The sequence below is a fragment of the Spermophilus citellus genome (genome assembly GCF_964194105.1).
Source record: "Spermophilus citellus genome assembly, chromosome: 3".
NCBI classification, from domain to species: domain Eukaryota; kingdom Metazoa; phylum Chordata; class Mammalia; order Rodentia; family Sciuridae; genus Spermophilus; species Spermophilus citellus.
In genome coordinates this window covers 148855236-148881267 of record NC_138184.1, presented here as the reverse complement: position 1 = coordinate 148881267, position 26032 = coordinate 148855236, and the positions used below count along the sequence as shown (strand labels likewise).

At 40.8% G+C, this 26032-nt stretch overlaps 1 protein-coding gene and 1 long non-coding RNA gene across 3 annotated transcripts; one reads left to right on the top strand and one right to left on the bottom strand.

Annotated features, from left to right (window-relative positions):
* Window positions 1-1296: 1296 nt before the first annotated feature.
* LOC308643133 (ferroportin-like) lies at window positions 1297-25299 on the bottom strand. 2 transcript variants are annotated; one of them, XM_081282909.1, is made up of 9 exons: window positions 24728-25299; window positions 24018-24129; window positions 19297-19364; window positions 15855-16014; window positions 14497-14612; window positions 13954-14080; window positions 12031-12285; window positions 9473-10183; window positions 1297-5459 (listed from the first exon to the last, which is right to left on the bottom strand). In XM_081282909.1, the coding sequence occupies exons 1-9, from the start codon at window positions 25001-25003 to the stop codon at window positions 5164-5166; spliced, it is 2121 nt and encodes a 706-aa protein (XP_081139035.1). In that variant the 5' UTR covers window positions 25004-25299; the 3' UTR covers window positions 1297-5163. The 2 variants fall into 2 exon arrangements, with proteins under 2 accessions (XP_081139035.1, XP_081139036.1); XM_081282910.1 differs by lacking the exon at window positions 24728-25299 and adding an exon at window positions 22951-23043 and having other exon boundaries at window positions 24018-24130.
* LOC308643136 lies at window positions 9988-12183 on the top strand. Its single transcript, XR_014020706.1, has 3 exons — window positions 9988-10100; window positions 11131-11503; window positions 12065-12183. It is a non-coding gene; the product is annotated as an uncharacterized lncRNA (long non-coding RNA).
* Window positions 25300-26032: the final 733 nt, after the last annotated feature.

The window sequence follows — 26032 nt, the reverse complement described above, 5'->3', positions numbered from 1 at the left end:
AAGGTAGCAGAAAATGGGGTGTGAAGATTCTTACCATGTGTCCCAATGCTGTTAATTCTACTTTGGGTTCCTTGAATCCTGATTCCTCCTGTATTGACCGGGTTTTCACTCGAAGGAATTTTTCTGGAATGTGAAGGTTTGTGAACTACTTGGTGTGCTCCTCTGAAAGGCTGGCTGAAGCCAGGTGTAGCACATACCTGTAATCCCAGAGACCCAGGAGTGGGGGGTTGGGGAGTTGGGGCTGAAGAAGGAGGATCACAGGTTCAAAGCTGGCCTGGGTAATTTAGTGAGACTGTTTCAAAACATAAAGGGCTGGGGAGTGTAATTCAGGGGTAGAGTGCCCCAGGGTTCATTCCCAGTACTACCAAAAAGGAAAAAAAAAAAATGCAGTTTTGAAAAAAAAATCAGTCTTCTTTTCCCCTAAAAAGAAAAATGGGTTCTAGAAAGAAAGATGGGTTCAAACATTAGTTGAGTCATTGTTCTTCCCTATAGGTCAAACTTCTAAACCCTGAGCCTGTTGAGCCCTTCCCTGGTGACCAAGGGTATATATAGAGCTCAGTTGTGTCATCTTATGTCTTCCAGAACCCGTTGGGGTTCCAGGTTTGATGCATTCTTTGCTGTATCCCCACCTCCACCAAATCCATGTCCCTATACCTGAACATGGTTAAAGAGTTAGAATTGAAACCAGTCTTGAATATTAGAGTGGGGCTCGTTCCCCCAGTGTTATAGATTGAACACTTGAGAAATGCCAAGGCAATAGGTTTTATTTAAAGGATAGAACAGAGACTCCTGAGGGAGTGGGGTGTGTTGGCCTTTTTATAGATTTTAGATTTCCTTTCTTGTGTCCCCTCTTCCTCTTATCTTGCCTATTTGACCAAAAGGGCAGGAAGAGAGCCATCTAGGGGTTGTGTTCTTGGGTTGGAAAATGTGATCTTTCCCCTCCCCTGGAGGTTGTTAGCAACCAGGTGATGGGGAGTGCTACCTACCCATTTCCTTCTCTTTGATTATCAGCTGCCTGTCCTTTGCTTTCATCTCACCATCAGTGAGATGGGCTAAGGAGCTGCAGTCATGCATCAGTTCTGTAGGATCAACTTTCCCTCCTTGGCACAGCGTGTGCCCTGTATGTTAAAATAGCTAAAGCAGCAATATACAAATGCCAACATGACTATTAAACCACCAGACTATCCTTTGTGCTCCAGGGCCCTAACAGAAGAAGCAAGTCTGAAGTTGAATGAAATGTTTTCACAGGATTTATTCATCCCAAATGAGAGACTTGGGCTTGAAGATTATCTTTAATTATGATAAAACTGGAATTGGAATACAATTTTTATGCTTAAGGTTATGATTTCACTGAAAATATAAAATCTTTCAGAACTCCAGTCACTAACTTCTCCAGATAGTGACATAACTCACCCAGTATGCCAGTTAACACCATTGATGTGTCATTCAGGTAGGTTGAGATGCATTACTTTGATTTCAAGAAAAGACATACCCCATGTTCCTAAGCACCTGAGTCCAAGTAGATTCTGTTTCTTAAAGGTAAGCAAGTGAATATTCCAGACTAAAATACGTGTATTTTTGAGGGTCTTCAGACCTTAAATAATTATATTCTTGGTAAATATATTAAGTCCTGTGGTAGCAATGACTCCCTCCTTTATGGAGTTTGTGCAGTGATATCCATTGCACAATGTGACATGGAGCTGGTTGGCATGTGCTTCCATTGACTTCTGTTAAAAGAGTTAATTTCACCTTGTAGCTGGGTCAATACAATATCTGAAAGAGTCAATTGTTAGTACAAATAGTGAAGAAACTATTATATCTTATTATACCCCCCAATACCACATTTCCCCAAATGATTCAGGGTCATTTAAAAGCATCTTAATTAATACAATAATCCATAAGAGAGAATAAAAGCCCAGTAAGAAGAGAGCAGGAGTACAAAAGTAAGCCATTGGCCTTTATGTTTTCAGTTTGGCTCTTGAGTGTCCTAAGGGCAGAGAAAAGAGACAACTGACAAATTAGCCGTTGAATTCATCACTTCAAAATGGAGGAGGGGAGCGGTCCTTCACATTTGAGGAATCCTGAACCCAAATGAGAACAGGCTCTTTTTCCCTGCTGATCTCAAGTACTTTGAAGAAAGTAGAACAGAAAAGGCATCTGGCTAAAAGGAGGATCTAGAAAAAGTGGAGACTGATGCATTTGGCTCTAGAGCAGGAAGGTGAGTTGTTAGCTGCCCACTCTGAAGTCTGGGCCTGCTCAGCTGATTGGCCAGCCAAAGTCAGAGGAAAATGAGAAGCTACTTTCAGGTTGTATGCTTGGATAAATAGCCAGAAGTATGTTCGAAAGTCTTATATTTATTTTGTACTCATAAAGATTGCCTTTCCAAAATTTACTTTGTATTTATAAACTTAAAATTTCTGCTTTCAATATTTTATTATAAAATTGTAATTTATCACAACCTGGAATTAGGCAACTGTGGCTAGAAGGCCCTCTAGTGGAGTTTATCTATACTGCAAGGGGCCAATTATCTTGAACCCTCCACTATTGCCACATGAACCTCCATACCAGTCAGTTTCAGAGATAAGAGATAAACTGTCAAATCAGTTTGATGCATGTCACTTTGATTTGTTATAGCTGATGGAATGAAACCTAATACCATTAACATTGGACAAGTTTCCTGACCTGTTACTCTCAGGTAAGTATAACCCATGTGTCACAGGCCTCTCCTAGTGAAGAAATATGTGGGACTTAGGGAATCATTGTCTACAACTGCTCTCCAATACAGCAGCCACCAGTCATATGTGACTAGTCCAAACTGATGTGCTGTAGGTGTGAAAAATTCAGATGTAAAGAATATATAAAAATTTGGGCTGGGGTTGTGGCTCAGTGGTAGAGCACTTGCCTAGCATTTGTGAGGCACTGGGTTTGATTCTCAGCACCACATCTAAATAAAGGTCCATCCATAACTCAAAAAAAAAAAAACTTTTAAAAAAGAATATATAAAATTTTCAATTTTATAATGATTTTAAGTTCCACAATAATTGACTGGGTTGAATTAAATACACTTGAAGTGTTATTAGTATGATTTGCATTATATTTCTATTGGACAGGATGGGTGTAAAACATGAATCAAAATCATCATGGAAAATGCAAATAGAAATCTACAATGTAATAGGAAGATGTTGCTATTCTATACAGAACCTTGAGGAAAAGGAAGAGTACAATTAGCACTCACAGTGTGGAATTTACCAGGAAGCAGCCATTTTCCCTCCTAAGGACAGAAGTTGCAGAGGTAGGGAGCTCATGCTACTCAGAAGACTCGACATAGAGTCTGGTCTCGAGCTAGAGATTTTAAAGGAAAAAGACTTATTAAATGCTCCTTCTGTTCTCCACCTGCCCTGCACAAACATTTGTGTGTTCATTGGAGTAATCAAGGGCTGGAGGGTTTGGCAGGCTACAGCTAGTCAAATATGACTTCCTAGTAAAGAATCCAGATGAAGAAAGGTCTGGCCTCCTGACCAATTCTTCTGCTGGTGTGTGTGTGTGTGTGAGTGTGTGTGTGTGTGTAGTAGTAGTAGTAGAGTAGTAGTAATGGAAGGGGAGAGATTGGAGGAGGTGGCATCACAAATATCACTAGAATTTGTATAAAGTACTCTTTTTTGAAACTACCCTATGTTAGGCAAAATGTTCCACAGAATTCTCTCCTTCCCTTGTTTTCACTTGACTGTCTGCTCTAAAAAAGCAGATCCATGTAAAATCCCAGTGTGTCATTTTATTGCTACTAATAATGACTTTTTGTCATTTTGTTTCTTTCTGTGAAGTGCTGAGGATGAAATCCAGGCCCTCACACATGCTAGGCGAGTGCTCTACCACTGCTCTCCCAGCCTCTGTCATTTTATTTTTAATAATAAGTGAATTCCTCCTGTAGTTTTCACATTTCTCTTAAATAATGGTTCTTAATTAGGGGACATTTGTTAGTGTCTGAAGACTCTTGATTGTCACAACTAGGTTGATGGGGCTATGCCACCAGCATCTAGTGGGTAGAGACCAGAGATGCTACAAAGTATGCTACAATGCAAAGGACTGCCCCTGCAACAAAGAATGTTGACCCAGAGTGTCCATAGTACAAAACTGGGAATCACTGTCTTAGAAAATGTCATTTCTGGGGCTGGGGTTGAAGCTCAGTGGTAGAGAACTTGCCTATCATAAGTGAGGCACTGAGTCTCATCCTCAGCACCACATAAAAAATAAATAAATAAAACAAAGGTATCGTGTCCATCTATAACTAAGAAAGAAAGAAAAGAAAAGAATGTCATTTCTTCAAGACCTACCTGCTAAGGTGTTCCTGAGTATGCTATTGGCTGTTTCCAAAATGTGACATAGAAAGCTTCTCTAGACCATGGGTCTTAAGGGGACTTTATTGCAGCACCACTGATTTTTCACTTCCAGGTGAAACTTACACATCACAGCACTTATAAAATAATAATTGATTATTAGTCTTAAGTCAACATATAAAACTAGTTTTAGTGTTAATTGTTCATAAGTGACCAGCAACTCCCCATTTGCTCATCACAAACAAGCATGTTCTTAGAGTGTTCATGAGGCGAAGCTTGTCCACACTCGCTAAAGGACCACTGTATCTGTGGTCTGGCTGCAGAGTCCATAAGCCACACCCAGGTTATTCTCATGATCTGTTTCTCCAATAAAAGCTTCAGTCCTCACTAGGAGTATTCAGCTCAACCAAAGAACAGTCACCAACTAGCAGAAGAACAAAAAAAGTAAACTCACACTGAAGAATTAAACCAGACATTACTGACCACTCTCCACCTCTCTAATTTTAACACTGACCAGAAGATTCTGACTCATTTTAGATCCCAAAGAACAATAAAACACTGAGTTACTATACTGGCAAAATTAAAACAAGCCTCTTCAAGTTGTCGGGGGGGGGGGTCCTCTGACTTGGAGTCATCCCCCTTTCCTGCGCTGATGGTACCACCAGGGCCAAGACACACGTAAGCAGATGGTGCTGTTGGCAAGAGGTGATGACACTGTTGCTCTGGAGCGTAGGAGTGGCACAGGCAGACATGGTAGCCATGAGGGAAGTCAGTGGACACACTCAGTGGAGATGGGGCCAGAGTTGCTCTGGGAAGTACTGCCTACCTCTCAGCTTAATGGTGTCCAAGTGCCCTTCTTCATTGTCTCATTCACCTGGGAATTTTCAATCTTACACTTTCTTGCATAAAAAAAATATAGCACATGGCCTGTGGTTACAAACAGCATGGAAATGAAGACTAGCATGCCAAACTGCTGTGGCCGCGGGGCCAGCATGACGAGGATGAAGTGGATGAGGTCCATAAGATAGTTCAGGGAGCACTGCACACCGTTGACGGCCCCTCGCTCTGCTTCCGGAATGTTCTCCTGGAGAAGCTGGGTCACAGTGAGGTCAAAGGACCAGAGCCCTGCAAGACAGCAATGTAGGGAGAGAATAAACATGTACAGATGTCAGAGGACCCCTGTGAGATTCTGGCTCTGGAATTGATGAGCATTGTTGCCTTGGATAAATGCAACTTCCTGCTGCTCAGTTTCTTTATCTGTGAAATGGTGTTCAGTTTCCTTATCTGTGAAATGGGAATATTTAAGGCACTAATGGCTCAATGGAGAATTCCATGAACTTGTACAATAAAATGTGTAATACTGTGCCTGACCACCTGTGCATGGCAGTTACTGTCATAAGTTATGGTGTTATAATTATCTTTTTGAATCACCATCACTACCATTGTCATCAGATGCACTATAACTTCATTTTGGATGTATTTATTTGTGTCCCCTCCATATTGCAAAAACATGTTTAAGGCAGAGAGCAAAATCTTGAGCTTCAAATCTACTTCCAATTCCAGATTTTCCCTCTTCACACCTGGCTTATCGGAGAAAGAATTGGACTCCACTCTTCACCCTGCCCACCACTCTCAAACACCTAAAGAGGACACATTTGAATTTGTTTCAGAAGCAGCTCCAGGATCTGCTGTGTAACCATCAGCAAGGGCAGAAGCCAGCAGTGCTGAGGACAGTGCTGTCCTTCAGTGGCAATATCTCCCCTCGGGGTTCTAGTGCCTGTCCCAGTGGGCCCTGAACCCAAATTCTGCCTGTTCAGTTGGTTTTCCAGCCAACTAGCCTTCTGGGTACTCCCAGGATTCAGCATTGGCTCTGCAGAAGCCTCCTGGTGCCACTGACCCAATATCTGGACTTAGCTCTGAACTCAATAATTATTTGGAGGTAATGTACTATGTCCTCCGGTGCCTGCCTTTGCAGAGCACTTTCTGGACCTCTGTCTTCCTGGGCTGCCTTAGCCACCCTGCTGTGGCCACCACCCACAGGCCCTGACCAGTCCCCCATCCTCTTGGAGTATTCTTACCACCCCAAATGCCTCAATTTCTCTCCAGGCTTTCCTGCCAAGAACCCCATCCCGCAGGGGACTCTGACCCAGAGCTTACCTGTAATATCTCCACACCTGCTGGCCCTTTGCCAGCAGCACTTACAAAGTTAGAGAGTATCTGTAAAATGCTGCAGTGGTACTATGAGAAGTGCTCAAGGAAGCGAGGGCTAATTATGCACTGAGAATTATTTCTAAATTGAGGGCATAAAGAGTTACAGTTCTTAGATTTTAAAAAGCAAAGTGACTTTTAAGCAATGTGCCAAATCTTATTGTAGGCATAGTTCTGCAAGTTAGTTTCCATCAGAGTAGAAACAAGTATCTACTGAACACACACCTAAGATGAGCCCTAAGCTTGGTGATACATGTTGGATACTTATTGTGTCAGGCCACCGGCCACTGCTCCCAGTGAGAGGACCAGTCATCATAGCCCCAGGCCCAACTGCATTAACAAAGGCACAATATATCCTTTGGGGCACTGGTGCTCTTAATGTCTGAAGTTTTGATACCACACCATCAACCCCAAGGTTAAGTGTGACCCCAATAGGAATGAATGTAAAGGGTCCTTACTGGCATTGCATGTGCAGGAGTTGAGAAGCATCCACATCACCTAGCACTGCAATTGCCTGTGTCTCGCTGCCCACCCACACCTCAGCCTCATACAGCAACATTCAGAAAGGCACCAAAATTATAGCTAAAATACGATGATGATGATGGCCCAAGATGACAATTAATGTTCATCTCCAGCAGGTAGCTCCCACAGTTGTGAAAGCTTTGTGCTAACCTCATTGCCTACAGGGATTCTTCAGCACTTGCTCAGAACCTTTCTCATGGGGAAATATCATCATCATTATTATTATTATTCCAACTTGAGATCAGGAAACAGTGACATTGGGAACTTAGGTGTCTTGCCAACATCATCAGGCAGCCTGGCTCCAGGTCCTGAGCTGTATTGCTCATGAGTGCCAAGAGGGTTCTGTGTCTCTGCAATCCTCATTTGGGGTACAGCAAATAGACTTGCTATTGGCATAGGAAAAAGGCCAAGGTTCTCTCACACAGGACGTGTGTCCAGATGGCAGGCTCCTCTGAAGCAGTTTCATGTTTTCCAAATGTGATCATTTCCTTTGTATCAGGAAAGCCCAGTGATCCTGGTAGACAGGATCCTTTTGAAGTAAACAATCATAATATAATATGAATGACACAAAGCTTAAGGGCCAATCTACTCTCAGTTGTTTGTGCAATGAAAGGGTAGATGTACAAATCAAACACACTAATGAAAGACAATTCACCCTTCAGGTACTTTGCTTAAAATATTTTAGAGGTCAGGCAATCTCTACATGAAAGAATGGGCTTCTAAATTAGTTTTTTGGAACTAGGAACATGTCTTTCTCCTGTAAATACATTACATCAGAAATGAGATTCCGAGGCTAGCCTATGATCTTATAGTCTCTTGAATTGGGCCTTCAGAATTCTCATTTCCTCTCCACATTTTTATAAAGCAACAAGTGCTGGACATGGTAGTACACGCAAGTATCCTAGAAATTCGGGAGGCTGAGACAGGAGGATTGCCAAGTTCAAGCTCAGCTTCAACAATTTAGCAAGGCCCTAAACAACTTAGTGAGATCCTGTCTCAAAAGAAAAAATAAAAAGGGCTGAGCATGTTGCTCAGTAGTCAGACACCCCTGGGTTCAATCCCCAGTACAAAACAAAAGCAAAAACTCAAGAGATTCTAGGTATTCCTGGTACATCCTCCCAATCACATGATCCCACCCCTCAGAGGTGAGCAGACGATGCTCTGAGGCCCAAGAGGGCAGAGACCTTGCTTTGGCACAGTGGCTGCAGTGGTGAATGTAGCGTGGGAAGGGTGGTTGGATGAATGGAGAAGACAGGCTTGGTTTTTGATCCACACCATCCATCACTTGCCACCACACTTTTCCCCATCTCTGAGCTGTGCAGGCAGGGCAGAGCCTCAAAGGTGTACATTTGAATTTGGAGCAAAATGGGCTTGAGCAAGAAGTGGTGCTTTCCAGGTAGAAAACCAATCATGGGAATTTCGAGATGAAGAACAAGGTCCCAGATTCTTCCCAGATGAGAATCTGCAGGTCTGACTGATCACAAGAGCCAGTGTGCTGTTAAGAAGTTTCTGCTGCCATCACAACTGATCCCCAGAAGCTCATTTTGGGGGTTGTCAGGCATCAAATGACAATTTTTGTTAAATGTTTTAATAAACACTTTAGCCATGTTTTCACTACTAGATAAGAATGGCATATGGTAGAAATCACATATGGTAGAGATATGGTAGTGACAGAGCTCAGAGATGGAGTACTTGTGGCAGACAAACCTGTAGGCACTCAAACTCAGGCACCCCATCTTTGGGAAAGGATTATACTGCCCTCCCCAGACAGCTAAGGAATGCCTTTGTCCCAAGAAATTGCCATCCTTCCTCTTTCCTCATCCCCTCCGCAAAGAAAGGATCCAGATCCAAACACTACAATCATACGGACACCATCTATGGCATTTACATGTTTGACACCCAGGAAATAATTATAATATTTTCGCTTTTCTAAATCTCCATCTCCAAGTTTTCAACTTTCAGTCTTGTCTCAGCACCACCGTGCCCCAGCCTGGAGCAGGCATCCCTCTCTGGACATGTCTTGCCTGCTCATCTGAGATCTTCAGTTGTGCCTCCCTGTAGGATGGCTTCCTCAGCTCTCAAGACCAGTTTTGGTGTTCCTCCTATTGCTCTCAATCTGTCTGTCCTTCCCTACCTCTATCTCATTGCCTATCATTGGCTGCTTACTGTTCCCTCACCCAGGCTGTAAGCACCATGACTAAAGCACTGTCTGATTAAATCATTCTTGTGTTTTTTTCCCCCTCTCTGCCCCCGCATTCTGGTCCAGTTCTTATCACTAGAACTCATTCTTAATGAATGGATGATGAAGACTTACAGCAGCATAGACATGGGACAATTGCACACTTCTAAGATTATCTGGCAACATCCCAGCCTGCAGAAACCCACACCATGCATGACCCACTACTCACCAATTCTGGCCAGGATCACGCCAGAGAAGAGCAAGATAATGGAGACGTAAGACTCTGGCTGCTCAGGGTCCTGCTGCCCGTTGAACAGAACAGTGCTGTTGGTCCAATGAATGGAAGAACGGTCCGGGAGGATGGGTTGGTTCAGGTTTCTTTCAAAAGGGTAAATGTGCACTTGGTCATCTTTTAGTAACTCAGGACTTGAAGAAGAGTTCTTGCTCAATGGAAGTGAGGAAACAGCCGTGTCAAAGGGACTTCCAGGAGCGAAGACAGAAAACACGCAGAGCGTTAGACAACCTACATGGAGCCAGCTGGATATGACTCCCGTGGTGACCAAGCCATAATGCCCCCGGAGCCAGGTGAAGAGAATTGTACCCATCAGGCCAGATAAAGCCGAAAGGGCCGTGAGGATGCTGAGCAGGGACCCTCCAATGCCTTGGGTGTAGGCATAGCCTGTGGTGATGCAGTCAAACCCCAGCACGGTCATGTAGAGGAAGGCCAGGCCCAGGCCAGGCAGGAAGATGGTCTGCCGGCAGTAGGTTTCCCAGCCCTCCCTGCACGTGTGCAGCAGCCTCTGAGTGTTTTGAAGGCAAAGAAGAAATCTTTTAGTTGTGACCCGTTCTTCTTCAAGGTGAGACTTGCAATCTTTTGGTTCTTTTGAAGTTCCAGGCTTGTTGATAAATCCATCAGTGGTTTCCCAAGAGTCCATTTCACCTAAAATAAAATCCAGATAAGCTTCAAGACAATACCCGTGTCCCCTCAGCCCATCCCAACCTCTGCTTTTTATTGGATACTTCCTGTGCACACTGGTGGCTTCCTGTCCCCAATCACCTGTGTCTCTGCCTGAAGACCTCTCTCCAACCACTGGAACAGGAGGGACAGGCTGTGAGTGCCTGTGAGGGATACCCCAGCTTCCTTGCCCTTGCTGGGACAATTTGAAGGAACATCCCTTGTACCTCTCAGGTCCTCAGTTGGACTGAGCCCAAATCTCTCAGTAGTAATGTCCGGGAGCCTCCTTTCCCCTTCCTGTCTTACTTCCCACCCCTCAGCATGCTTCCGGAGGTCACATTCCAAAGAGATGACTCTCTACCCCAAATCCGTCTCAAGAGCCACTTGAAAGAATCCCACAAGACACACTATCCAATTAGGAAGGCAGACATTGATGGGGACGGCGGGTATAGGGGAGAGCAAATTTCACTTGCTTGAAACTTGGTAATGAGCTCCAGAAAAAGTGATAGGTACCTCCTTTAGTTACTTTTCTGAAGAAACAAGTACTTATGATGGGAAAAAAATATATAAAATACCTTTCGGTCTTCCAGGATGTATCAGACAATGATATAAGCAGATTAAACTATTGGTGAGAGACTGACCAGTCCTGCAAAGGGCTGGAGGAGCCCAGTAGGGCTCTGAGGGGAGAAGGGGCAGGTGAGCCAAGTCTATTCCAGATCAAGACCCAAGGGAAAGTGAGGCTCTTCCTCACAGAATGGAATTTATTGCCAAGGCAGTTTTATTTTTAAAGATGACAAAATAACAAGAACAATGAAAACATAGCTAAATTGACTGAAGTTCTCCTATATGCCAGTGAGTTTAATGATGCTTTGCATCTATTTAATTGTACAACATCCTATCAAATAAGGTTTATTATTGTCCTTGCTTTATAGACAACAAGGCAAAGAATATGAATAAATTAAACTTGCGAAGTCACACAGGTAATACACGGGAGATGAAAAGGATGTAGTTCTATGGATCTGTATCTACCTGTCTAGCTACTCACATACGCATCCATTCATTATTTAAGTATGTATATCCATCTATCTCTCAAATATATGTTTTACTCATGTAATGGGATTGGTGAGATTTAGGTACAAAACAACTTGAGAGAAGAAAGAATTAATGATAATTAATTAATGATAATTAACAAAGAAGAACTGCGGTCAGAAGCCATTACTAAATTGCTTTGTACCAGGCAGATGGACAACCTTGTCAACAGGCAGGGATGGCTCTCACTTTGGGAGAATGAGGTCATATCTACTGGTAGGTTTTCCTTCCTTTCATTCTCATCATACTGTTGGGGAATTTCTAATAATAATAATAAAAAAAAACTTTGGGAGCAGGATTGACAGTTTATCATCTTATCTTTACCAAAGATTAACCCATAGTTTTTGACACATTTGCCTTTTTCAATTTAACATCCCTGGGGAAGATGTGCATGAGTGAGATGAGAAGGAGTAATTTGCCCTCTGGGACCTTGGGATAGGTTGTACAGTTTTTACACTGTACAGTCCCATGGGGGTGCTACTTACAATGGAGTCTCTCTGAATGGAGCCCTGGTGTTATGCAGTACACAACTTGTATAACTGTATAAAAGCAGTCCTGCCTGTCCCAACCAATAAGATCAGCCAAGTGAACTATACAACCAATGGCACAGCTGGAGACTGCTCATTTATCACATTTGCCAAGAAAATGTCAAGATTAGGATCAGACATTAAGTTCTGAAAAGAAGAAATGAAACACTAAGAGAGGGGGAAAAAGAACAAGAGCTCTCTCTGAGTTTGCATTACCTTGAACATTCACAGCCTCCTGTCGCTTTTCTAGGAAGGGCTTCCCTGTTTGTTGCTGGGGTTTTACAGCCAATTGGGGAACTAGATGATAAACCCTAGACAGAAATAGAAACTCTACAAGAAGTGAAACCAAGTTCCATCCAAGAATGAAACCACAACCGATCACATGAGATGCCCATGTCATCACCTGGCCCACAGACAAGGGAGCAAATATATTGATGATCTGGTCCAGCCGCCGGACTGCTGCATTCATCCCTGTGAGAGGAAGGAAATATGGCAGGTCAGTGGATGACTCCTTCTTTCCAGTCAATTGACCACAGGCACTTGCTGGAGTTGCCAGCCATGCCCTGGGTGGATGATATTAACAGAAGGAAAAGATCCCTTTGGCTGAACTATAGTAATATGATTCTCAACCTGAAAAAAAAAATGTTAAGATCAGTTCTATTGGAACTTGAGCAGTTAACAATTAATAAAATCAGGACTAGAGAGACTAGGTTACTTGGAGCTAGTTATTCTACCCCCCATCTCAGCATACTTTCCCATCATACCCCACTATCTTAACAACAATAATATTAATAGCCACTGTCACAGCTAACATGGTGACAGGGAAGAGTGAGTGGTAATCGAAGGAGGACAGAAGGAGGAATGAGTTGAATATTTACTATGTGCCACAAAAATAGTTCCACGCCTTCTACCTGTATTCATCTCATTTCACCCTCATCACAACTCTAGGAGGTAACAGTATTTCTCTTTTGCAAATTAGGAAACTGAGACACACAGAGGTGAATATATTTGCTCAAGGACACAGAGGAGGAAAATGATGGAGCTGAGACTCAAACCCAGGCAGTCCGACTGCAAAGCTTATTCTCTTCCCTCTTCTGCTATCACTGAAGAGTTCATTGTAATAACTGTAATGAACTTGAACCAGAATCCATGCTTTTCTTAGATTTTCTTAAAATTAATTAACAGAGAACGGGGAGATTTTGGAGGACACCTCAACACGATGTCACCCAGTTCCACTCGCCTGGCTGTTTTATTTTGGGTGTTGTTATTTAAGCCACAGTACATCCAAAGAAGTGAAGTTTAAAAGAAAACATGATTATAAGGGGCTTCTACTCTGCGTGAGGCATACATTTGAATCGACTCCTCCTTAATAGCTTTCTTTATCTTGGCCGTCAGCACTCATACACATTTCCTAGCAGGGAGTTTCAACTGCACAAATACAGGGTAGGCTGAGGTCTTCAGCTTGAAGTCGGCAATTAGAATATATCGCAATGTGAAGGACCCAATTTTTGTAAATGGAGGAAAAAATAAAGAAGACATCCAATTATCCTATTGAATTACTTCACTGGAATGTCAATGCTGTCCAACAGTCACACTGGCAGATACTGTTTGTCTTGTTGTCTGCTTATCACTAGATGGAATTAAGAAATCTTTTCATTCATTTATTTTCCAGGTCTAAAATTGTCAAGGAACTTGGTGATGAACTTGCAAATAGAAGACTTCTTTCCTGAAGGCACAGTCTATTTCTTTCAACAATAATGATATCAACCATTTCTTAGGGGCTTCCTACATGTGGATACAGGGTTAAGTGCTTTTCAAACCCTGTGTCCCCCAGAATCCTCCGTGTGTGTGTGAGTGTGTGTGTGTGCGTGTGTGTGTGTGTGTGTGTGTGTCTGTGTGTGTCCCACATCCTAAAGATGAGGAAAGTCAAAACTAGAGAAGGGCAGTAACTTGCTCCAGGGGAGGCAGCTGGGAAGAGGCATACCTGGTTTTAGCTGAATTTGAACCCACCTCTGTGGGCTCCAAATACCATTCACTTAACAGGCTATCATTCTGCCTCTCTCAGAACCCCAAATGGCTCTCCAATTCCATTTTTCAGAAGATCGGAAGACTGGTAAGGCCTAGGATGGGATTGCTCACCAGCCAGCTGGCTTCCGTTGCCACCTGTGAGGCTCACGATCCAGTCCCTCTGAATGGTGATGGTCAGTGCTGTGCGAGCCAGGTTCGCCACAGCCGCCAGGGTGATCAGCACTGTGTAGCAGGCCACCTGTGGGAGGAAGGGGACTTCAGAGCTCAAGAATACTTTTCCAACCCACAGGCATACACACAAGTTATTTATCTGACAGCTTGAGGATCATCTAAATGAGCAAAGAGACTTGCAGGAGAAAGAGGCTCAATGCAAGTTTGAAGCCAAACGTGTGCTAACGCTAAGCATTTTCTCATCCCATTACAGATCAGATGCTAATTTGTACCTTGCAGACAGACTCTGCTGTTATATTGCTTCCTGTCTGTGAGATTTGGGCTTGATTCACAAATTAGGGGCAAGGAGAGCACTGGTGAAAAGATGGTCCAGATCGCAAACCAGTGAGCAGGGACGTGCAGAGAAGACTCCCTAATGGACATCCTTGTCTATGACTGTGACATTCGCTCTCATGGCTTAGGAGGGAGTGGAGAGACACTCACAGTGAACCAGCCGTGCCAGATTTGTTCCATCTCCCTTCGGTAGGAGAACAGGAGCATGAGGAGCACACAGCAGGCGGTGACAGAGGCATTCTGAATGAAGAGCGAGGCGTGAGCAACTGTGAAGGGAAATGCCCGGGGGCCCAAGATTTACTTTTGGCATTAGGAGGCAAGTCACAGCTATGTCACCATGTAATGCAGAGCAATTACATCTGACCAAATCCCTGGGCCAACCAGGCTTGTAATTTCCATCAGCAATTGCAGGCTTGGGTAGGAAGCAAAGAGCAGGCTCCGTGCTCAGGACAAGCAAAGCCTTTGTGACCAAAAGACAAAAAGCCAAGCTTTGCAAGTGAATGAAACATACTTTGAGAGAAAGGTGATATGAAAAGCCAGATTCCAGATAAATTAAGAAGCTTGGTTTTTTCTATTGCTTCATTTGACTTTCTCAGATTTCACTTATGGTTGTAGCTATCCAATGGGTCTAAAGAGCAACACTACAGATTTTAAGTAAATCGGGCTTAAACACATTAGTGTAGTTTCTGCAAACTCATTTCCAACTCTCTTAGAGATAATGAAAATAATCATGTTGACTAGTCATCAAAAGAACAGGATAACTTGGGAGACCCAACATTTTTATTGGGCAAAGAGGCCTAAGAAGGTATTATAGGCAAAAAGTTAAAAGTTAGAAAGAACATCTATGTTTGAAGAAATAAGTATCCATGTTGATTCCTCGCTTAGATGGATTACCTCAAATAAAAGATATCTTTTACACATAGAAATTGCCTTTACCAAAAATAGCACAAGTTTTATTATGCATAGGTAATACCAGAACATTAAAAAGCTATATCCGGGGATATAGTTCAGTTGGTAGAGTCCTTGCCTTGTATGAACAAGGCCCTGAGTTCAATCCCCAACACCACAAGAAAAAAGAAAGAGTCATTGTAATGTTTTGAGCAACTAATAAAAAAATTAAAAATTAAAAAGAAAGAAAGAAAGAAAGAAAACAAGCATGTTTTTCAATAATTTAATATTAAAAGGGTGCAATTATTAAGATTCTAAAAACCATTAAAAAGCTGGGAATATGGATTAATGGGAGAGCATTTGCTGAGTGGGTATAGGCTCTGGGTTTAATTGCTAGCCCCACAAAAAAGTAAATAAATAAAAACCACATTAAAGTATTTTAAATGTAGCACCAAAGAATATGACACAAAGTTATATAAGGCTTTCTTTTAGAGTTTTCAAGTTATGTTCCACTCTTAGTCAGCTCAGATCTATAATTTTGATTCACTAAATAAACCAAAAAAATCAAGTAAATTCATGATGAACAACATAATCATATGTGAAATAAATAAAAGCATTACCTTTATTTCTTGGCTTCCTGTCAATCCAGTCACCAATTAAGACCCCAAATATTAGTACAGATCCAGCCACCACTAAGCCAAACACTGCTGTTAGAAGAAGATTATGTCCATATAATTCTATCAGGAACACAGACATGGCAAAGTGCCACATTCGATCTCCCTGCAAGGCAGTAGGGCAAAGCATATTGTAGTCATTGACTGAAAGACAGAATAGTTAAAATCCAGAAAGGCACATTTCTCCCAAAGGATATGCTATGTGCAAACTTTGAAAACAGAATAATCAAATTACACTTTTATGCAGAACTATAACTTTATTCAATATACTTACAACTTTAAAAAGCCAGACAGAATATTTTCACAAATTTCAAAAGCATTAAAGAACCAATAATCTAGGACTGGGGTTGTGGCTCAGTGGTAAAGCGCTTGCCTGGCATGTGTGGGGCCCTGGGTTCGATCCTCAGTACCACAATAAATAAACAAATAAAGTTAAAAAAAATCCATTGACAACTAAAAACATTAAAAAAAAAAAAAAGAGCCAATAATCTAGAGAAAAATCAAGCATACACTTGGGAGAAGATGAGAACTCTAAGAGCACATCTGCTGATCAGAAGCAACAACTGCGACATAGAACTGCAGCTCTGCTGGACTCAGAAAGCTAGGTGACAGAAGTCTACCAAAGATGGGTACCACTTTAAGCTAAGAGCCCACATAGTCAGCTATACCCTTAGGGTGAAGAGGGCAAACTGGAAGTAAATCCCACTTGCCTGGGCTCATTGTTCAGCTGTACCTCATCTGCATAATCCAGAAAACCTCAAGCCTTGAACTTGGGTTAAATCCCTATGCTAACCAGCACTATCATTTCCATCAGCAATTGCTGGCTTAAGTCAGAGACAAATGGCCAATGCCCACTAGGTACCCTAGGGAAGGCAGTTAAATCCTCCCTAAAGTCAGATGCCATCATCTTAGCAGTAAATCTTCAAGTATAATGCCCAGCCCATGGTCAAGGGCAACCAGCATATGGCAATAGAGCAAAATCTATAATAAAGAGCAGTCAGCACTACAGACCTACTAAGAGTTCGTGTATTTAATTTATTAGACATAGACTGTAAAACAATTATGCTTACTAAATCTAAAAAAATTCAAGTTTGGGCTGGGGTTGTAGTTCAGTGGCACGCGTGAGGCATGGGGTTCAATTCTCAGCACTGCATATAAATAAATAAATACTAAAGGTTCATCGACAACTAAACAAAAAAAGAGTGACATGGCAAGTTTGGAAAAAGGCTAAATAAAAATTCTAGGACTGCAAAATACAACAACAGAAACTAAAATTAAAAATTCAATTGCTTGGTTCCATAGTAGATTAAACATAAAAAAATCAGTTAATTTTAGATATGTCTGAAGAAACAACTAACGATAAAACAGAGAAAGACAAAATAAGAGGAAGGATGACAAGAAGGTGAAAAAGGAGAAAAAGAAATATAATAGGCCAAACCAATAGAAAACACAAAGTAACATGGTAGACTTGGCTTAAACATATCATTAATTACAAATGAACTATTTTAGTTAAAGCATAAAGATTGACAAATTGGATTTTAAAATATAATTATATACTGTTTAAACAAAAATATTAAAGCAAAAGAATAAAAAAGAGCACACATAAGAAGATGGATAATGATATCATGCAAATTCCAGTCAAAATCAATGCACATTACTAAGTTAATATCAAGGAAAATACTCCAAAGCAGAAAGCATTACTCGGAATAAAGAGGATCACTTTATAATGATAAAAGTTCAATTTTCCAGAAAGATATAAAAATTCTGATTTTATATGCAGTTAATAACAAGGGCTCAAATATATGACACAAAAAAGTGTAGAATTAAAGTGAGAAGTAGATAATCCCTGTGGGAGATTTTTAGGTCACCACCTTTCTCTTCATAATTGATGAAAAAGCTAAAATATACATATATAAATATGTTAAATGCATGTGTGTTTGTGTGTGTTCATTCAACCTAAAGGTCACAGCAAAACACTGTACCCATCAAACTTCAGAATTCGTATTGTTTTAAGCACATGAAATATTTGTAGAAATGAGCCATATAATGATTTATAGAGAAAAATCCTAATTTCAGTGTATTGAAAGAGGATGTTCTCTGAACTCAAGACAATTAAGCCCCCAAACCAACAAAATAAAAATAAAAAACTCCTTATTTATTTGTAAGTTAAAGAATATATCTTTAAATAATCCATAGGTCATAAGCCAGCAATCACAAAGGACATTATAAAATATATTTAATTAAGTATATCAAAACTTGCCACATGCAGCTTATGCACTGCTAGAGAAATTTTTAATCTTAAATTCATATATTAGAAATGAAAGGGTAAATCTAATGAGCTAAGTATCTTTATTATGAAATTTAAAAAGGGCTGGGTGCTGTAGCACACGCCTGTAATTCCAGTGTCTCAGAAGGCTGAGGCAGGAAGATTGTAGTTACAAAGCCAGCCTCAGCAAAAGCAAGGTACTAAACAACTCAATGAGAACTTGTCTCTAAATAAAATACTAAATAGGGCTGGTGATGTGGTTCAGTGGTTTAATGCCCCAGAATTCAATCCCCAGAAGAAGGAGGAGGAGGAGGAGGAAGAGGAGAAAGAGAGGGAAGAAGGGAGGAGGAGGAGGAGGAGGAGGAGGAGGAGGAGGAGGAGGAGGAGGAGGAGGAGGAGGAGGAGGAGGAGGAGGAGGAAATTAAAAAGGAACAGCAAATGAAACCCAAAGAAAGTAGGAAAAAGGCAATAATAAAAGTTAAGATCAGAAATTAATGAACTGGAAAAATAAAGACACACAAAAAAGGCTTGTAAAGCCCAAAGCTGAGTCTTTGGAAGGACTAATAATGTAAGTTGTGGTATATTGTGTAATGAATATAATATAGCAGTGGAAAGTACCAAGCCAGGACTTTTACAAAAACAGGGATATTAAAAACATAATCTTGAGCAAAAAAAGTAAGACAGGATAGAATATATATGGTAGGATTTATTTTATGTAAAGTTCAAAGAGTAAGCTAAATATCATTTAGGGATGACTACATTAGTGGTAAAACTAAAGAAAAACAAGGAAATAAATGCCATAATGTGAGGCTCATAGCCACTTCCCATTGGTAAGGAAGTGGGTGTGACTGGAAAAGACCCATGAGGGACGTCCTAGGTGCTGGCGGCATCATAGGTCTCCATTGAGATGGCTTAAATTATATTAATTTTGTAATTATTCATTATCATCTTTTATAAACATTATCTTTTTCCTCTATTTGTCCTATATTTGATAATTCAAAATATCTTTAAACAAAAATATGCACATGCTTTGCATTCAATATTTTGAGACATTCTAATGTCCTTAACATTTCAGTTCTCTTAACCATTCAAAAATATTAATTTCATTTTGATTCATCTTACCCATATCGATAAGGCACAGCTTACATAAATCAAAAATCTTGGGCCCATGAGGTAGATCAAAATTGCTCCTAAAACACACATACACAAATCATAGATGTTAGTAAATAGTAAAATACATCTAAAGATTTATTTAAACCAAATTTTACCACTAATGCAGAGAAAGTAAAATGCTGTTTAGCATGAATATGCTTTCAGAAAGTAGTTAAATGCTAAGTAGAAATGCCAGAAACAGAAAAGCATATGTTTTGCCCAACAAGCTAGGGAATTCTCAGTTTTCGGTTTGTTTTTCTTTGACTTGAAGCCCTCGTCACTCATTGTCACCAAGTGACCACTGGGGAAATATTCAGCTAGGTCCCTTTTCTCAAGTCTACAGATAGAGAAGCAAGCAAGCCATTACTAAAGGCTTAAAGGAAGCATTAAAGGAAGAAGCCCAGAGGGTGATGGAAAAATCACACAAGTGTCAGCTGTCCCAAACTGAAAATGCAGGATGAAGGCTTTCAGTAGAAGTGACCCCTGGGCAAAGTCAGAGGGTCACGAGGGAGATGAGCTACTGACGAGAACTGAGATGGACATTGCTCTCTAGGTCAGGAGACCTATGATATGAAGATTGAATAAAAGAAAAAGTAAAACATCTAACAATAAAATCTGGAGGTTGGGTAAAAAAGGTAAAAAAGGTGGAGAAAGATAAGAAGAAATAAAGGGCAGGAAGCAAGTCCACAGGGAAACGCCTCTTTACCTAGAAGAAACAGGAAAGAGGGAGATCCTCAAAGCCACTGTCTCTCCCATGGATTTCCAGCTACAGGGGGCCTCCTCCTCATCTTTCCTGCTGTTCAGACCCGAAAACTTTGTATTCTCTCTTTTACACTCATCATGTTGCCTGAATCTTAAAATATATACACAATTCCTGAATCCAATTACTTTCCCCACCTCCATTTCACCATCTTACACCTGGATTATTTCAATAGTCCCTTAACTAATCTCCAACTTCTACCGTGCCCCACTTTCAGTCTATTTTGATCATAGCAGTAAGAGTGGTCCTATAGAAAACCTCAATCAGGTTATTAACTCCTCTGCTTAAAACCTCAAACAGTGGCCACGTCTACTCAACAAAATCCAAAGTCCTTACAGTGGCTCCTACAGGATTCTTTCCCCTCCATTTATTTCTCTTACCTCATCTTTTACTACTCTATCCCCATGAATTATGTTCCAGCCGCATGAGCCTCATTCTCATCTCTGAATCTTTACACTGGCTGTTCCCTCTGTCTGGAATACTCCTCCTCCAGGCATGCACATGGACTCACCCCATCAACCATCAAAAGTTCTCTCTTCATTGGCACCTTCTCTTTCTACTCAATGTAAAAATAGCATACTGGAGCTGGGCACAGTGGTGCATGCCTGTAGTCCCAGCTATTTGGAGGCTGAAACAGGAGGATGGCTGGAGTCCAGGAGTTTGAGACCAGCCTGAGAAATGTAGTAAGACCACATCTAAACATTTAAAAAGTAAATATATAGAAATAAAATTTGTGGGGGCTGGGGATGTGGCTCAAGCGGTAAAAGTAGCGCGCTCGCCTGGCATGCGAGCGACCCGGGTTCGATCCTCAGCACCACATACCAACAAAGATGTTGTGTCCGCCGAGAACTAAAAAATAAATATTAAAAAAATAAAATAAAATTTGTGTACTGTCTAGACCAACTTGTGATAACTAATGGAACTTTCTTCAATAATGGGAACATAACCTCACTGTCAACAGGATACCACTATCTACCTAGAACAGGAAATGTGGCTGGTGGGACTTAGGAAGTGAATTTTGAATTTTAACTAATTTAAATAGCCACACCAGGCTCATGGCTATGATTTATAAGTGCAGCAACTGTACACTCACTTCTTTTGCTGATTTTCCCCTTATTTTTTGTCCCTGACATACTATATAATTTAGTTATAATTTATTTATTTTTTCCTGTTTAAATTTGCTCTTCCTGCTAAAAGTTAAGCTCCATTGAGGGAGAAAATTTTTGTCTTGTTCACTACCATCTTCCTAGCACTGAGGAAAATTCCCAGCTCATGGTAGACACTTGAAAAATATTAGTTAAGTGAACAAATAGAGGTGCATAAAAGAACCTAAAATTGTCCTCTGGCCGTGGTCTGGATCTGCTCTCTGCTATTTTGCTGACTTGCTCCAAATCTCATCTTCTTGCCTGATGTCCCTGCCCTTTTCACTGGCCTGTCCATCCATTCGTACACTCTGTTCTAGTTCCCCAATGGCATACTCACCACCTTCACCTTGACCTCTAATTTCTAGTCTCTTCATATTGGCTCATCGCAACCACACTTAGCTCTGCTGAGTTTCTTTTCAATTAGATTTTCCTGAGACAATAAATGGCCAAGAAGAACATCACAGCCGTAGAGTGCTGTCAGCTTATGCTTCTCCGTACTAAGCCTCCAGAGAAAAGCATAGCACCTCACAGCTGCTCTCAGCTGTCAATCATAGTATAATAAGTTAGACCTCAATCATCAACCCCATATGCCAAATCATCAGACAGGTGCACTAATAGGGATGAAGGACTTATGCACCAAGACCTCTGAGTGTAGTCCATCTCCTGCTGTGTCTTCCCAGGATACACAACTATGACCCCCAGTGATGTTTAGGTGGCTATTACTAGTTGGAGGATTTATTCCAATCCATGTACCTTGAGGGTATCTCACCTTTTGTAAAAGAAAGCCTACTTTTGAACCAATGGACAGTAAAAGGAACAGGAAGACTCTAGAAAAGTTTCATTGTACCTATTATTCATTATGATCAATAGATGGGTTTCCACTTTAAAAACCTGGATGTCAAGAGTATTTTATTGTAGTGGTCTCACACAGGCTGCAAAGGAAGTAGAAATTAAAATGTTGTTGAAGGCTTCCAGTTTTCTCTTTCTTTATTAAGTCTGATGACTCAGGTTTAATTTAAGTCTTTTTGTAACAGCTAAGCATTTCCTTCTTGCATAAATGAGGGGACACGAAACCCACATATTAGAACTTGCATTTAGAGGACACTCAACACACCATGGCTAATAATACGACAGGCAGGAGCATCTATTCCATTCTGCTGTACAGAACAATCTTTGCAAGTAAACTGTATATTGAAATGTGTTACTAAAATTGAGAGTGAAGCAAAAGATAGTTTTCATGAATGGTACAAAGTTCACCTTTCCTTAAGCTAAAGAGATTGTGTGTACACAAAAAGAGAAACCTAAAGTGTCCTTTTGGACACCATTTATCTTCAGTTAAACTTCAACATGATACAGAGCAGAATGAGTTTGAGTTTTAAGTTTCGTTTAACATCACCTCTGTACCTAATGAAACAGAACAATTTCCTTTCTAGAGGAAAGAGCAACTGTTTGGCAAATGACCAGTCACTGACATTTCTCCCTTTTCCCCCTTGACAGCATAATGATTTTGTGCAGGGTGACAATGCACCCATATCCCAGGGGATGAATCACAGTGGATGTCAATCTTTGAAGGTGGTTCTATTTTCAGCCTCCCCCATAGCTAGGATTGGCCACAGGACTGTTCTTCTATTCATGAGGTTCCATGGAATATTTCTTTAATTATTAGTTCAGTGACTGCCTATACACCCAGTATCTAAATTTAATATTTTTAATATTTACCATATTTGCTTTATCTCTGTATTTATAATTTCAGCGTACTTGGAAAATAAATTGTAGACATCATGTAACTTCACTCTTGTCAGCACACAACTCCTAAAAATAAGGAGATTTTCTTTCATAACTACAGTGTCATTATCTTTCCCCCCAATACTACTAATTCTAAGAGCATCTAAGAGCTGCTCCATATTTATCTTCTCTATTATTGCCCAAATGTGTTTTTGTGGTTAGAGAAATTTGCCATTTAAACAGGACAAGTGGGAGTTGGGGTATTTTCACTTATTATTCTTCTTTTAATCAAAAAAGAAGATTGACCTGTGACAACCAAGCTTCATTTTCCAGCTCATGATGGCTTCTGAGCACAGTTGAAATTCCGGGAAAGACTAGAATAAAGCTTTAGTGTTACAACTGCAACAAATAACCTGTGAGCCTCATGCACACATCTTTCAAGAATGTTGCAAAAATTCCCATTTGGAGACTTATTTGGGATGGAGCTTCTGTTATACTAATGCTCTTCTCAATTAGATGGTGAGGCAAAGGACCATGAACATCTAATGTAGAGTCAGGGGCCCACTCAGTGAGGCAGGACTCTTAACTTGTGGTTCTAGCTTGATCCCTCCTCCCACAAATAGCCCTATGCATCCCACTCCATGATTTATAAGGAACAGGGTGAGAAAATGAACAGGAGATGATAGTCGTGGTAATTATAATATTAACTGTGTACATATAATAGTCAACATTTTTTGTGAGTATAATCAAGAAAAATTAGGATGCACCCAAACTCTGGAAAAGAGAGATGAGAAAACAAAGGTAATTGCCTTGTGCCATTTAAATTGGTAAAATCAGTTGAGATTTTTTTTCTAGAACATTGCTACATAAAAAAGACAAGTGTTGTTTGATTATCTTTGCTTATTTTTTCTTAACCTCCCATTTTACTTAATTAAAGCCACTGTGCTCAGAGGAATTGTGCAATTCCAGAGCACTGTGAATGCAGCAGTATTGCCCCTCCAGAGGTAATGTGCTCCCTTTTCTCAAGGAGAGCCTACAATGATGCCTAACCAGAGACTTACCTAAAGAACTCGTCTCTCCCTTCATGTGCTTGGTGCTTGCTGTTTTAGTTTGCTTCTCCTCATTTCCAGGATTTTCAATGTCATTCAATTCTCCCACCATAATAACTACATGCTGGGAAAGAAAGGTTTCAAATAATGAAAAATACATTCAAACAACTCCCATGCTTATGGTCAAAAACAGGAATAAGTCAATGTGCTTAATTGACTTACTTCCAATTGGATTCTTCTGAGCCCACTTATATTGTACTTATTTCAACTACATAAAATGAATTGTGTAATCCATTTGAAGGGCTCTACTGCACGTGAATAAGTCATAGCAAGTGCTATAGACAAATAGAGGCCTATTATCAATTCTCAAAACCAATTATTTTGGGGGAAACATTCAGCTCGCTATAATCAGAGATTCAGCAGATTAATCAGACACACAAAAAGGGTAAAGATATGTTTTGACCAAATTGTCTGTTGCCATTCAACCCGGGAACACTGGTGTAAGTAATTTGTCCTCCATTAATATGTTATTTTTCCAACTTTAATTTTTCAACAGGGTAAATTTATTATGCTTATAACTAATTCAAGTGATAACTAAAATCTTCCTTGAATTTTCACTAACATATATCCTGGTGAAGCCAAGATTTATTTCTGTTAATGACTATTTTACTTCAAAAAAGAGTGAAAATGAAGAATTTCCAAAACTGTAATAGTTTGCTCACCGAACAGACAGCAGGAGGGTCTGGATCTCTCACTGGACTCTCCAGAAGCCGAAGAGAAAGATGAATTATAAAGCAGCGTAGCCAACGGCTTCTGAACCACACATGGGGGTTGCTATACGCACCGCTTTGTGCGGAAAGTGCTGGAGGTGCAAATGTGTCCTGTGGGTTATCGAAAGAGAGGCCAGCAGTTTCTGCCACCCGTGACCGCCCAGCACAATATGCTCTGGCAGGGGCCCTTCTGGGATGGTAGGTCAGTGCACTGGGAGAAGGGGACATGAAGTGCAGCCAGTCCTGAGGGCCCCAATGAGGATGAGACACCTTCAAAATATCCTTGTCACATTAAACCCTGGTCACATGCAGAAACATTCATCAAGACTCTTAAGGGAAAAAGTTGTATTTGTACTTTGAAATGTGTCATAAATTGCTTAGAGGTAAACAGGAGCTGACCCTCTGCAGAATAAAGTAGATAACATGTCCCCTCCATGTTTAGAGAGAGTTCCCTTAGGCCTTGACTTTCCAGAACTTTCCAGGAGAAGGCTGCCCAGCACTTCTCCCTTTCCTTCCTTCCCCCTCTGAAGTTCTGACTATCAAGGGCATTGTCTCATCCCTAGGTCACCTGTGCTGGCCAGTCCCCAAACAGAGGAATCCTACTAAAAGCCAATGCAAGCACAAGTTTGGGGCTGGTCCTCCTGGATCAATTGGCCTTCCTTCCAAGAGGATTCTATTTTTTTAATTGGGATTTTCAGGAACACGTATTTTCATGAAATACGTTATTTTGGAAAAGAATGGGTTTGGGGATGTCTCCAGGTCTTTGGCTCATAATATAATGGGCACCATTTAGCAGTGGCTGTGGCTAAAAAAAAAAAAAAAAAAAAAAAAAAAAAAAAAAAAAAAAAATCTCTTCTTTGTCCCAAGCATTCAGTATTGAGTAAAGGACACTTGGGGCCCTTACTTACTTCAGTGATGACCTAAGACATTTCTCTCAGGCTTAGAATGTTTAGTCCATACATCTTGTTTGCAGTCAAAGGCAGAGAGTAAGTTGAGAAACTTAAGATAATAAAGCTTTCAGTTTATAAATGTTCCAAAGAAGAAATCCAAGAAGATTTAATGAAAGCATTCAATTTGACACATTCTAGATAAATTATTTAAATTTTCCTGCAAATGCTTCAGCCTAAAATAAATGGCTTTGTTTGCAGGAATGGGTACCACACATTTGTCAAAACTCCTCATCCATGTGGAAGTGCTGTAGTCCTGGTAACCAGGGAGCTCAGCAGAGCCGAGAGTCCTGCAGGCTGGCAGGGTGTG

What these genes read in the sequence shown, in the direction of transcription:
- LOC308643133 (XM_081282909.1), bottom strand. Translation starts at nt 25,003, where the DNA reads ATGTCCCCTTCTCCCAGTGCACTGACCTACCATCCCAGAAGGGCCCCT. An exon ending in ACCCTCCTGCTGTCTGTTCG is followed by an intron (nt 24,130 to 24,727) that starts GTGAGCAAACTA and finishes TTTCTTTCCCAG; the next exon opens with CATGTAGTTATTATGGTGGG. An exon ending in GGAGGCTGTGAATGTTCAAG is followed by an intron (nt 10,184 to 12,030) that starts GTAATGCAAACT and finishes ATTTTATTTTAG; the next exon opens with GTGAAATGGACTCTTGGGAA.